The 14,520-nt window shown below is 36.9% G+C and overlaps 1 protein-coding gene across 6 annotated transcripts in view; it reads left to right on the forward strand.

Annotated features, from left to right (window-relative positions):
* Positions 1-14,520, forward strand: part of LOC127959467 (protein unc-80 homolog) — a 55,343-nt gene that overhangs the window by 25,440 nt on the left and 15,383 nt on the right. For 4 of the 6 annotated variants that reach the window (XM_052558676.1, XM_052558679.1, XM_052558678.1 and 1 more), the window contains 21 exons: positions 1,624-1,787; positions 1,942-2,150; positions 3,733-3,839; positions 4,296-4,443; positions 4,906-5,078; positions 6,321-6,533; positions 6,658-6,793; positions 6,902-7,035; positions 8,188-8,371; positions 8,459-8,671; positions 9,513-9,613; positions 9,699-9,899; positions 11,294-11,401; positions 11,508-11,646; positions 11,844-12,025; positions 12,138-12,269; positions 12,399-12,585; positions 13,112-13,243; positions 13,781-13,924; positions 14,029-14,129; positions 14,221-14,307. In XM_052558676.1, the coding sequence (XP_052414636.1) occupies positions 1,624-1,787; positions 1,942-2,150; positions 3,733-3,839; positions 4,296-4,443; positions 4,906-5,078; positions 6,321-6,533; positions 6,658-6,793; positions 6,902-7,035; positions 8,188-8,371; positions 8,459-8,671; positions 9,513-9,613; positions 9,699-9,899; positions 11,294-11,401; positions 11,508-11,646; positions 11,844-12,025; positions 12,138-12,269; positions 12,399-12,585; positions 13,112-13,243; positions 13,781-13,924; positions 14,029-14,129; positions 14,221-14,307 (3,195 nt within the window). The remainder of the gene's footprint in view (positions 1-1,623; positions 1,788-1,941; positions 2,151-3,732; positions 3,840-4,295; positions 4,444-4,905; positions 5,079-6,320; positions 6,534-6,657; positions 6,794-6,901; positions 7,036-8,187; positions 8,372-8,458; positions 8,672-9,512; positions 9,614-9,698; positions 9,900-11,293; positions 11,402-11,507; positions 11,647-11,843; positions 12,026-12,137; positions 12,270-12,398; positions 12,586-13,111; positions 13,244-13,780; positions 13,925-14,028; positions 14,130-14,220; positions 14,308-14,520) is intronic. The other 2 variants (XM_052558677.1, XM_052558681.1) reach the window with 1 other exon arrangement.

The raw sequence follows: 14,520 nt of genomic DNA on the forward strand, positions 1-14,520 counted from the left end.
AATTATCCAGATTGTATTTAGTTATTTGCAATTCTTTCTTCACCTGTTTTTTGGATCATTTTTCAATAATCCATTTTTAATCATTTAAATGTAAGTCACAATACAGAAAACTGTTAAACTGTGACTTTAAGTCACACTGTGGGATGTAAAGTTGCAAGAATATGGTCACAAATTAAGAAACAAGGTTGCAAATTATGTGAATAAAGTCACAAATTGTGAGAAATAAAGCCATAAATTGATAGAAATAAAGTGGCAAGTGCGAGAAATTAAGTTTTATTGTGAGATCGCAATTACATTACTTTTTTCACTGTGAGGCATAACTGAGACTGAATTGTTCTGATTGGCTGTGGTTTTTGATAGATCATCACATCATGCTTAATTTTCGCATTCAGCATGACCTCCAGTGTTTCCAATTTAGCAATTTTGTTGTTAGATTTAGCAACTTTTCAGATTACCCTAGCAACTTTTTCTTCCAAAAGCATCTAGCAAAATATTTCACGATTTATATATATATATATATATATATATATATATATATATATATATATATATATTAGCAATTGGCAACTTTTGATAAATTACTGAAATGATAAAAAGCCACACCTTATCCACCTAAATTAAATAAAAAGTGGAAACCAAATATGGCAGTAAACAAGTAACATGAATTAAGTTTGATATTTGCAAATGATAAATACTGTGGTTTATTGATCAGATTTGTTTATGACATCAAAGTATCACTTTGTGATACACCTTGTTAGTAGATGGTACCTGCGATTGTTAATCAGTTAGTACACAGTAAGAAATATATCTATACAAATGGAAAAGGTACTAGTGATTTTCTAAGACATTATCTGTAATCCATTATCCATTATAACCCCTGTAATCCAAAAACACAAAAACAATGCATAGTTCAAAATCAATATAAAATGTCCTTCATATTAACATATAGACTATTTTTACAGACTTTTTTTAGAGTGTAGCATACTAAATAACTACTAATAAACTGCTTAAAACTATAATTGTTCAGAATATGTAGTTTTACTAGTTAACTAGCTAATAAATAATTGTAATTAAATTGTAATTGTTAAAAAATGTGTGTTTAATAATTCAATGTTGTATTTAAAAATACACTTATTTTTGTTGTTATATTATTATATAATGCATTTACATTATTTGACGAACTAAATGTAGTATTTTTTTTTTTTTTTTTTTTGCTGAGATCTGATGCAGTAACAATTTTGGATCGTGATTACTTGATAATGTCATCACGCAATGACATCACAATATCATTTAGCAACTTTTAGGAACAAATCAACTATCCTTTGGCAACTTCCCCTGAAAATTAGTTAAAAAAAAAAAAACTTTTTTTTTTTTTTTTTTTTGTGGCTGGGATCTTGCCGCATTGTGTCTGGTTAGGACAGTTTTAGCACTAATTTTACTTTGAGTGCGTCTATGTGTATGGACTATCAAAAATGAATAGCTGATAATTTCCTGTGCAGACAAAAACACTCCATTGTTCACAAAAGAATAAATAATTAAATCTGTACTTCTGTTTTCTATTTTCCATCTCTCTCTTTCACATTTACACTATTTCTCTCCTTACATCTAAACATACAAAATCAGGGCCTGTATTGTGACATACGTCAGCTGGTTCAGTTTATTAAGGAGTCCCATGGAAATGTCTTCCGACGTGTGGCTCTCAGTGCCCTTCTGGACAGCGCTGAAAAACTCAATACCACTAAAAAAACAGACGACAAGGAGGAGACCAAGTCATCTTCAGCAAAAAAGTACATTCATATAGATGACATTTATTCACATGATTGGTATTAGAACATTTAAACATTTATTTGTAAATCAATTTGAACTGTTTCAAATATTTGTAATGCATAAATCAAATATATGCATGAATTGAGTTTTTGTGTGTGTGTTTCGGTCTATCAGTGAGGAGCAAATCCCAGGAGCACTTTTAGGAAAGAAAGACTTTTGGAGGAAGATGTTCAAATCTCAGAGTGCCGCCAGTGATACAAGCAGCCAATCAGAGCAGGATACGTCAGAGTGCACCACTGCCCACTCTGGTACTACCACAGACCGGCGTTCACGGTCACGTTCCCGACGGATTTCACTACGCAAGAAACTCAAACTGCCCATAGGTATGTTTTTGTGAGAAAAATGTTCTTTAGAAAACATAACCATAATTGTCTCTGTTCCTTTGTTTTCCTATACAAAGCAGATAATTACAGTTTTCACTGAAAACAACATGACTTAATGCCCTTGGCTACTCTATCTTTGAATTTCTTTAATTACAGAGTTACTGTATAAGCAGGATTCAGGTTTCATAATATTCCATATTATTAAATACATAGAAAGTACAGTATATATCTGTGGGTTTACAACTAATCGATTAGTTGAATAGTCGACTTTAGTGCTCTGCCATGATGCTTTAAACTGGAAGTCAACTAGTCACTGGTCCTATAGAGGGCGCGACAGGATGAGAAATCTTTGAAGGGCTTCCACATTTACACTCCTTTTGCAAACAGCTAAAATGACAAATAACTGCACACTCCACAAAACATGTGATTATATTACTGGTTGCTCGTTATTGAACGAGAGAATGTTTTAAACAGCTTACTGTACAGGTAAGTTAATCGCTGTTATAATCTAATGCGCTGCAGCATTGTAACACACACACGTAGGCTTCAGACAGTAGCTCGTACATCACTTACAGATCGCGCACACAGAATCATTCAGCGCAGAAATGTAGTGTCAACACTGTTCTGTGATTTGTGTTTTCTCTATAAAAAAGTTTAGAAACTAAACTTTGTCAAATGTCATAGCTGTGCACAAGGTGTTTGAATCTCAGCTCCAGGTTCAGGTTTATTTGTTCTTAAATGACGTCATCAGCAACTAGTCCATGTCGACTCGATTTTCATCACATAAAGGTCGACTTTAAAAAAATCCGATCAGAAGTCATTCAACCCCTAGTATATACATTTATCTTAACAGTTCAGAATTGATAGTAATTTGGTCTCTAATAACTATAAATCTGTTATTTCCATATACAGATGATTCTTTAGGAATAATTTACTCATTTTAATTTGTTCATAACAAATTAAGATATGCATTTTCTTTAATGTGTTAATGTCCATGCAACGCATAGGTAAGATTATAAAAGTTTTTTCTGGTACACAACCTTTATGATAAGAATGCTTGTAATATGAGAGATTGTAAAATTAATATTAGGACTTAAATCAACCAATAAACAGTTTTTTTAACTAGAGTCTTCAGCTGTAATTGGTTTACTTGTGGTGTGTTAGGGATCTGAATGTTATGAAAAATCATTCATATCTGTGTTCTTTCCTTTTTGTCACCAGCATGCCATAGGAAAGTTCGCCATCCACTCACTCTCTCCATGTTACGTATGTGTGTTGTGTTTTAGTAATGCAGCCTCATCATACAGTGTCATAATGGAAGCTTTAATTTGAAAAAAAAAATGCGTTCAAAGGTTTATTTATTTATAATACTTTTATGTACTGTGAGTGTATGTGTTATTTGTCTATTTTTTTGTTTATGCTCTATGAGCCGGAAAACCAGCATGAAATCTTCCCTCTTACATTCCTTTTGGCTTGTTTGCACTTCCCTTTAAAGGGCACCAGAGTGCAAACCTGAATAAGTCTCAGTTACCAGAGTGCTTAACTGACTTTATTTCATATAACCATTTAAATTGTGGAACAGGAAACTGGCTAAAACGCTCCTCTCTCTCTGGTCTGGCTGATGGGGTGGAAGACCTGCTGGACATCAGCTCTGTGGACAGACTGTCCTTTATCAGACAGAGCTCCAAGGTGAGGACAAATATCTGCATTTACTGGATTAAGGTTAGAATAGTTGGTTGTGATGGTCAGTGTCAAATAAGAGTGTCCATGGTAATAAAAAATCTAGTTTAGAACTCTTCTGTAATATTATCCATGTAATGTAATATTATCTATGTTGATTTGATATGGATTTATAAGATTTTCATGTTTAATGACTATATTGTCATGTGGTGTTATATATTATGTACAATAATTATACTCAATACTCAATCAGTATGCACACACAAGGGGGGTAAAGGGGGTTATATTCATCAGTTTCCACAAGAAACTATGTCAATGTTACCTTGATCATTAGTGCAATCATTTTTCTGCCTCGCCTAATTTCTTTCTTGGGAATAAAGCTGGACCCTAATGGCACACAATCAGTCATTGCTGTAGAGCTATTAGACAGGAAGACCTTGATTTTAGTTTTTCTGTACATCTCAGGTCAAGTTCACCAGTGCTGTGAAGCTGTCGGAGGGTAGCGCTATCGAATATGGGCGAGAGGAAGAGGAGAATTTCTTCAAGCGGCTCGGTAAATGGCGGTCTGGTCGGAGGAACCCTTCCAAGCTTCACCACACAGAAGAGAAAGATGGTAGAATCCTGGGGTGCCTTCCCCGACCCCCGTCCACAATTCGCTCTGTTTGTTCGTTTGTGTGCCCGTATTTGACGTGTCTTGTGCTTCTGGTACACTCCTCTACCATCTTCCATACCAGCTCTCTGTGTGTTTGTCCATCTTTGTCAGAGCCATCCGCTGGAAGAGGGACTGTGGTTCTCTGACCTATGACCCGGCACCATGACCCGTCACAGCTTTGTCAGACTTGTCGTGAACCTTCAGCTCTCCAAGTTAATAGTTACTAGATGTTTGTTCAGGGGATTTCAGAAGTCATAGTTTGATTTGCAAATCTTGAGTATTCTTGTTGTTTCAGACTAGTGCCAAAAAACAGACTTGCACGTTCATTTGCTATCACCAGATGCATATTTCATAAGTTATTTTCAGCTGTTGATGTAGAGGTTCTACACTCCTTTGACTGACACTGTTCTGTACCATGACAAGGTTGCCATGGATTCCAGGAGCGCTTGGCCGCCAGTCAGGAGGCCATGAAGAATAAGAACATTGTGAATCTAGGTGCTATCAGACAGGGCATGAAGAGATTTCAGTTCCTGTTGAACTGCTGTGAACCTGGAACCATACCAGATGCTTCGATTTTAGCAGCAGCACTGGACCTGGTCAGTTTTTTTTTTTAAGTGTGTGTGTGTGTGTGTGTGTGTATGTGTGTATATATATATATATATATATATATATATATATATATATATATATATATATATATATATATATATATATATATATATATATATATATATATATATATATATATATATATATATACATATAGCTCACATTTGTGTCTGAATGAATTGACGCTAGTTGACGATAGCCAGAGCCTTATGATTCCATCCAGTCAGAGGATATCAAACATATTTGATATTTTTTGTCAGTTTTACAACACAAGTTTTATTTTTTTGCTGATCCTAGCAAAGATGCACATTAGTTCAGAATAGTTCACATTAGTTCAGAATGCCTTGAAAGTCTAATTGTGTGTAAGATTTAGTCTATGATGCCCAGAATGTTTGATGATATGATGCTAAACAAAAGCAGCAAGTGTATGATGCCTGTAGTGTTTTAAAATGTGTGTATTAATTTCAAAGTTGTGTAGTGTATACCAGTTTTAAATGTGCAATTATCATATATATGTTTATGTATTTATTTATTTTTTTTTTTAAATGTGTTGGTCCCTTTTGGTATACATTTTTGCTCATAAGTTTTACATACCCCTTGCAGAATGTGCAAAATGTTAATAATTTGAAACAAAATAAAAGGGATCATGAAAAGTGCATGTTACTTTTTATTTACCACTATAAGGAATAAGCCATTTCACAAAACAGATGTTTACATGTACTCCACAAAGCAAAATAATAACTGAATTTATAAAAATGACCCCGTTCAAAAGTTTACATACCCTTGAATACTATGAGTATTAATTAATTAGTAATACTATGAGTCATTTCCTGGATGATCAATGACTTTTTTATATTTTGTTATAGTTGTTCATGAGTCCCTTGTTGGTCCTGAGCAGTTCAACTGCCTGCTGTTCTTCAGAAAAATCCTCCAGCTAGTGCACATTCTTTGGTTTTCCAGCATCTTCTGCAAATTTGAACTCTTTCCAAAAGTGACTGATTATGAGATCCTTATTTTCACACTGAAGACAAATGAGGGACTCTTACACAACTATTACAAAAGGTGGAAACATTTACTGATTCTCAAGAAGGCAACACAATGCATGTAGAGCTGGGGGATGAAAAAAACACCCCGCATTTTTAAATCAAGGTCAAAAAATCGGTCTTAATTTTCAGTGAAAATAAGGAACCGATTATTGTCTTGTTCATTTTGCTAAATGTCTTCACCAGGAAGCACCCGTGGTGGCAAGGGCCTCGCTTTTCCTGGAGTGTGCTCGTTTTGTGCATCGCTGTAACCGTGGTAACTGGCCAGAGTGGATGAAAGGTCACCATGTGAACATCACTAAGAGAGGGCTGTCCAGAGGACGATCGCCTATAGCAGGAAACAAAAGAAACACAAAGCTCCAGTGGAATGCAGCCAAACACTTCTACCAGTGGGGAGATGTGAGTCACATCATGCTGACGGATATGCAGATGTAGTCTTTCCTGCAGAAAACATTCTTACATAATTTTTTCAGAAATTCATATGTGGTATTTGTCTGCATTTAATATTTGTGTCCTTGAAAAGGCGATCGGCACTCGGCTGAGTGAAATTTGCCACTCAGACACTGAGAGTCCAGCCAACATCTTGGGTTTTATCTATGATGAAGAGAGCAAGAGAAGAGCAAAAAAGGAGGACGAGGAAGAAGATTATCTGGATGACAGTAAGAGTGGAGATGAGTGCTGAGGAAACGAACAGACGCTGGAATTTTTGGATCCAATATATATAGTTGAGCATTAACCTGATGACTTTTTTATGATTCTTTCAACAGACACAGTCAACCCCACAAAGTGTGGATGTCCCTTTTCTCTGAAGATGGCTGCTTGTCAGCTGCTTCTGGAGATCACCACTTTCCTGCGAGAGACCTTTCCCTGTCTTCCCAGACCCAGAACAGAGCCCCTTGTGGTAAGTTTTGGTATTGTCTCCCTCAGACAAGATTTATTCAGCGGTAAAATAACTGAAAATAAATAAAAACTAAACGGAAATTACTTCTCAAATTCTCATGGCTTTATGATTAACAATTCAGAGATATCTGATGAAATCATATCTTCATAAATACATCTTTCATTATGTCTATATGTGGCAGAATAAAGATTTGTACCCATTCTATTCTATTGTCTAATTTATTTAAAGCTGCAGTACGTAACTTTGTTTTCTAATTTGATTAATTAAATAAATAAAAAATTTGAGCATGGCGCTGCATCATGTCATGTCTGTAAACATAGCCTAGTAGCCGGGACAACTTCTTTATTGTATTTGAGGATCCTGCAGGTGGCGGATCATTAAATTATTGCCTATTCCCACAGCAGCTACAATAATAAAAAATTAAAAAATCGTTTTGATGGCGGATTGTATTCAAGAAAGATTATATGCAACACATGTGAATTAAATTAAATTATATTCCAGTTTTAAATGTGCTTCTGATTACAGACAGTCTGGGTTTAAACAAGATGTGTATTTAAAAGACAACCACTTCGATTGGAGCATTGTTTGCCTTTTGGGTTAAAAGAATTTCTTATTATGAAATTCAAATGATGTGACAATTAGAGAGTAGACTGTGCAGAAATTGAAATCTGCATGCTAGTACACACTATACTCATAGTCACGCAATGCTAATGTTGTTAACGTTAATAATTTGAGAGTAAAGTATAACAATAATAACATTTTGCAGGGTTTGATGTGATATGAGCTAATCGATCGTTATATCGATAAATCACTGAGATTTACCACAGCACTTGTACATTGTTGCTCTCTTTTTGGTCTGACTGATTCAACTTTGTAAGTCGCTTTGTATAAAAGCATCTGGTAAATGACTAAATATAAATGTCCCTCTTTCAGTTCATAATTTGGAATTTGTATTCAGTTGGCCACAATACAGGATGTTGAAATGGAATGACAGGAAAATAAATTTACCGAATTGAATAAAGAATAGCAAATGAATACCTCAGTTGGAGCCTTGCCGTATATTCAGCCTGTTTGACTTCTGATTGAAGGGTAAGCGGATCTTAAATCGCATAGTAAAAGACATATAACAGGCTTGTCTTTTGACTTCAATAGGATTTAGAGAGCTGTCGTTTGCGTCTGGACCCTGAGCTAGGCCGACACCGCTATGAGAGGAAGATCAGCTTTGCAGGAATCCTGGATGATGAAGATGGACAAGACGATTCTCTGAACAGCAGCAGCCACACCCTCAAGTCTGACACTGGCTGTGAGGAAAAGAAGTCATCACAAGAGCCACTGGGTAAAAAGAAAGAGGAATAATTGTCTACATGTGTGATCAAGGCTACAGTCTGATTAACCATTTTCTTTTTTTCTCGTCTTTCCCCAGCTCCAATTAGAAAGATCCGTATTGGTGGCTCTCGGTTGCTACAAATTAAAGGAGCAAGGAGTTTCCGAATAAAGAAAGGAGGCTCTTTATCTTCTATCCGCCGAGCAGGGAGTCTGAAAAGCACTAAGATGTCCAGACAGGACTCTGAGTCTGAGAACGATGCAGAATCAGAACGACTGCTCTCCCAGAGTAGAGATACTGTCACTGATATAGGTCAGACAGTCCTCCTCCAGCCCTGTGTGAATTTATTTTGGCTAGACTTCATGTGTGGACTTTAATGTAAAATTTTTAGGTGTCAAAAGTAGGGAGCTGGCCAAAAGTTCCAAATCATGCATATGTACAGGCAAATGTATAATTAACCTTGCTGAATTATAGAAAGAGAGAAACATTGTTTGGCTGACTCAGCAAACACAAGGTTAATGTAATGCTTTTACTAAACATATCTAAATGTACATATTATAACTTAATGGTTACATTGTGAAGCTAAGGGTTCAGACGATATTAAGGTGTGTTTTTAACTTCAGTCTGGATGGATATTTTACAGTTCTTTCATTGAATGTGTCTCATCAATTTAACATTGAACACTTAGCTATTTGAAAGGTTTTTACTGCTGCTTTAAATCTTCAGAGTGAGAGATATATGAACAAAAAAATTGTATGCATTGTATAAGGTAAAGGAGGGGTCAAATATCTAAAATAAATAAATAAATAAAAAGGATTTATTTCTATATATAATTATATTTCTGATTCAAACTGAAACTTTTTCTATGTACCCTTTTAGCCTGATTTACATTATTTTTTTGGATGACACAAGGCTTATTTGCTATATGAAAACTATGACGTCAAACCAATGCATCTAAAACATATACTGCCCACTTCCAAATCTAAAACATACTTTTTGTCATTGCCACAAATAGATATGTCAAACAAATATGTTTATGCAGATAATGGCTTTTCTGCACATAACTAAAAGTTACGCAGTAAACCAGAAATTGACAACATAAATAATAACTTATTTTCATTGATTACGGTGTGTTTATGTGTTATATGTTTAGGGAGCCCTTGGAGTGCTAGCGAGCCAAGCATTGAACCTGAGGGTCCTGGCAGCACAGGGGGTGTGGAAGACAACTACCATCGCAACATGTCCTGGCTACATGTACGTACCAGCATTCTGACTTTTCTCTGTTTGAAATAAATGTGTGTGATATTTGTCTGATATAATCATCTTTCTTAATTTTCAGATCATGATTCTGCTGTGCAACCAGCAGAGTTTCATCTGCACTCATGTGGATTTCTGCCACCCTCGCTGCTATCAGCACCACAGCCGCTCATGTGCTCGGCTCGTCCGTGCCATCAAACTTCTATACGGAGAGACAGTAGACAGTCTGAAAGAGAACAGCACTACCGGCAATATCAGTGGCCGCGCCAAGAAGAGCAAAGAGGTGGTTAAATAATAGTCAGTGTTTCTGTAGCAGTGTTCAAGATTGCCTAAAATAGGATAATTTTTCAAATAGACAAGTTTTTGGTTTGTTTATTTAATTATGTGCAGACACAACACAGCATTGTTAGTTATTTGTCCAAGTTTCATGCATAATCGCTCTAAAATTTCTAAACGTGCACAAGTGCGCAACATGCTGTTTTCTTTTTTTGCCTATATTATGATAGGGCAGTTTAGAGGTGACAGGAGAGGGAGAGGGGGGTGGGACTGGGAAAGATCCTTAAGTTGGAATTCGAACTTGGGACGCCCATAGTACAAAGATGCTGTATGGCAGTGCGCAGCCCACAAGGCAATTGGCACGGACCAACATGCTTGTTTCTGAAGGAAATTCAATATCTGGGTGTAAAAAATGGCCGAACATGTGTTGGTATTTTTATATTTATAACATACAGTATAGTTAAAGGGGGGGTGAAATGCTATTTCATGCATACTGAGTTTTTTACACTGTTAAAGAGTTGGATTCCCATGCTAAACATGGACAAAGTTTCAAAAATTAAGTTGTACGTTTGAAGGAGTATTTCTGTTCCAAAAATACTCCTTCCGCTTTGTCACAAGTTTCTGAAAGTTTTTTTTTCTGCTGCTCCTCTCGTTCAGTTTCAGCCTCGGGATCTGATTCTGGATCATAAATAAACGGTTTGTTTTGGATGTTTTTTTCTTCACGGTAATGTCACAGCTTCCAAACGCTCTCAACGCAAAAGCCTACTGGCGCTCGTGATTCTTTAGCTCCGCCCACACGTCACGCCTCCAGCCGGTCGTGTTTTTCCGGGATAAATCGGTACAGACTATCTTTCTCTTATGAATATAATAAAACTTTTTGGAGTTATGAAGGATGCAGTACTACTCTATAGGTACTCAAGATTAACAGGATATTGAGTGAAAACGAGCATTTCACCCCCCCTTTAAACAATATCACACCAGGAGAAGTACTATTTTCCTGAATATTAGCACAATTAGCAAACGTCTTAGACACGAAGCCTCAACAAAACCATTGTAGTCTCCAATCTCCAGTCAACATACAGTGGTGTTTAGCTGCTAAATGAACCTGTGTTTTAAACAAATAAGTTGAGCGAATGATTCGGTGACACTTTCACATGCTTTGTTCTTGAATGAAGCAGGCCTTTTAATACATTGAATGAATGTATAACTCATAAAGCATTCATTTACTGGCTGTTTTAGTTTTAAAATGGAATCAAAATGCCACTTTCATTTGCATCTTTTAAGCCACAGTAAAAATACACTGTACCATATGGGTTGACTAAAGGCATTCAGGTGCAACCTAAATGAGCCCTTCCTAGTTTAGCCTGCCCAAATACAGTATATAATTGTTTTTTGCTTCAGTGTTCAGACAAATCCTGCCTCCGGACCCCATCCATGAAGAGACGCCCCACTGACAGCAGTGCTGAGGGGAAAAAAGACACTGGCATGCTAAAGTACATCCGCAACCAGGTCTCTCCTTACTGTCCATTACTTGTATAAAAGCTATTGCTGTTGTTACAAATCCATAAAGACCGCATGTTAGTTGTGGTAGGTGTAATATGTTCTATTCCTTTAGGTAATGAGTCTGTCTCCAGCCCCTTTGTCCTTGCTTATAAAAGCAGCCCCTATCCTGACTGAGGACATGTATGGAGACATTTTGCCTGCAGCATGGGAGCTCCTGCTGAGTGTGGATGAACATATGGCTGCAGCTGCAGGTCTGTCCAGCTAATATATTCCTCCCTTGCTTAGAAATCTAGTCATTAGCTAGTTAATGCCGTTTTTGTCAGCTGTGCTTCATTTTAAAGCACATGGATTTTTTACATGTTTAACACAATGCAAAACTTGTGCAGTCTGTATACATTCATCCATTTCTTAAACGATTCTCTATGTCCATAATCATGTGAACACATAGCTGCCCTGTTCCTGCTGTGCGCGGTGAAGGTGCCGGATGGAGTGACCGAAATGATGATGGCTGAGTTTCAGCATCAGGAAGCATGTCAGAGAATTAACTCCATTTTGAAATTCTACACTGTCTGGAGATTCCGGTACCAAGTGTGGCCTCGGATGGAAGAGGGGGCTCAGCAGATATTTAAGGTAGATCCATTCGATTTTTACGATGTACCTGCAGTATGCATATTTCACTCTGATATTAATTTGTTTTCAATCATTATAACAAAATAATATCAATACTGCTGTTGTTTCATAGATTCCTCCACCCAGCATTAACTTCACACTGCCCTCTCCTATCCTGGGAATGCCCTGTGTGCCTATATTTGACCCTCCATGGGTTCCTGTTAATGCAGGCACTGTTCCAGATGCAATCAGTGAAGATCAGTTTGTAGGTTTTTGTGGCCAACTGCATCGAAACTTTGCTGCCATTAGGCAAAATGATCATGCACAAATTTTCCATAAGATATTTTCCTGTTTCCCACCATTCATTTCCTTTTCTGCTCCCTATGCCTCTCAGAAATCATTCTCAGCACGAGCAGTATCTCGCTCTCACCAACGGGCGGAACACATCCTGAAGAACATGCAGCAGGAGGAAGAGAAGAGGAGGCTCGGTCGTGAGGCCAGCATCATCACAGCCATCCCTATCGCTCAGGAGGCCTGCTATGAGCCCACATGTAGTCCACCACCTGAGCAGGAAGAGGAAGGTGTGTCATTTCTGTGCTGTACCAGTTAGGGTTATATCATAGTCATTTCCTTAATCTTTTCAGATTCATTTTATTATGAAAACAGTTACGTAAGTTACTTCCTGTAGCTCTAAACTTGGTCCAAAAGAGCATTGATTGTAACTAAACTGGCAAAAAATCTTGTTATCTACTTAGCTTGATAAAGGCAGGAAATTCATACATTTATACGTAACCACTCACATTTACTATTAAGTATTTTCTTTTTTGGGTGTATGACACTTCCCTGTAAGTCTTAAATGGCTTGTGTCAGAAAGAAAGTGAGAAGTGGTCATTAATTAAAAAAATATAAACACTCATATATACATATATATTTAAGTGATCTCATTAAGTGAAGGTTGTCCGGATTTGATTTTGAAACACTGATTTCACTTTAAGCCTAATGATCAGTCCTGAAAACAGTTTTGCACCTCATGGGTTTTCAGAACTTGTTCATAGTGCTGAGCTGTTCATGAACAAATATAATATCTGGTGTCCTCTTCTCTGTCAGTAGAAGATGTGATGAACTTGACATCACGTCGTCTGTCCGTCAGCCCCTCTTGTGCCTCCAGTAACTCCCACAGAAACTACTCCTTCCGCAGGGGCTCTGTGTGGTCAGTGCGGTCAGTGGTCAGTGCTGAAGGTAAGAAACAGTCACAATTATGCATTTTCACACACTGCTTGTGGTGCCATCCCAGAGAGGTTCGAAATCACTCTCATGGACCTTTCCTGGACTGTGCCCAGCTGGTCGAATTTCCTCGCAATCTCAATTCGAACAGATGAGGCTTTACTCATTTTCAAAAAACATCTAAAGACTCATCTTTTTCGCCAGCACTTAACCAACTAATACTAGTACTTACCTTTTCTTTTCTTGTCTATCATATTCTTAAAAAAGAAAAGAAAAAATAATAACCTGGCTACGTGTTCTGTACTAGACTAACTGAGACTTGTCATGGCACTTGTATACTGTTGTTGTTCTCTTGTTGGTCTGATTGCTTCTATTGTTCTCATTTATAAGTCGCTTTGGATAAAAGCGTCTGCTAAATGATTAAATGTAAATGTATTTACTGACCTGTTCACCATGAGCATGTTTAGGTATAGGTTAAAGAATCATAAAATCTTATATTCATAGGGCGTCATTGAATTTTTTTTATAAATGTGGTTTGTTTTACCTTACAAGATGATGAAAACACAACAGAACTCACACCAACACATCACATGCTGCAGCCACCCCAGTCTGTTTTCCCACCATGCATCTGTGCTGCTGTGTTGCCCATTGTGCACCTGATGGAAGATGGAGAAGTTCGGGAGGATGGAGTTGCAGGTGAGTGGCGAAGAAGAATAAAAAAAAAAAAAACACAAACATTTTTACCCCCTGCTCTTTTAGACCCTCAGAATGATTTATTTCTTTGTTTTGTGTTCCCACAGTATGTGCTGTTGCTCAGCAGGTTCTGTGGAACTGCCTGATTGAAGATCCAGCCTTGGTTCTTAGACATTTCCTGGAGAAACTCACAGTCAGTAATAGACAGGTAAAGTCAATAAATAAGTCATGCTTTTTAGAGAAGAAAAGATGAACGTGCTGTTATATGATGAAACACATGTGATTGTTGTTGTTCACAGGATGAACTGATGTACATGCTGAGGAAACTGCTTCTTAACATTGGGGACTTGCCTGCACAGACCTCGCACATTCTTTTCAACTATCTGGTGAGACCTTAGCATGCTTTTTCAACACTAATGTGATGACTGCATTCATAGTGAGCACTCTTAAAAATAATAAAGCGACCAAAAATAACCAAAAATGTTTTGTTTTTTATTAAATAACATATAATAAATATTTTGGATTCCATGAACATTTATAGTGCCATGAATAACTTATATGAGATTAATACAGCTTTTTTTTGTAATGTAATTTAATGT

This window comes from Carassius gibelio, chromosome B6 (genome assembly GCF_023724105.1).
Source record: "Carassius gibelio isolate Cgi1373 ecotype wild population from Czech Republic chromosome B6, carGib1.2-hapl.c, whole genome shotgun sequence".
NCBI classification, from domain to species: Eukaryota; Metazoa; Chordata; class Actinopteri; order Cypriniformes; family Cyprinidae; genus Carassius; species Carassius gibelio.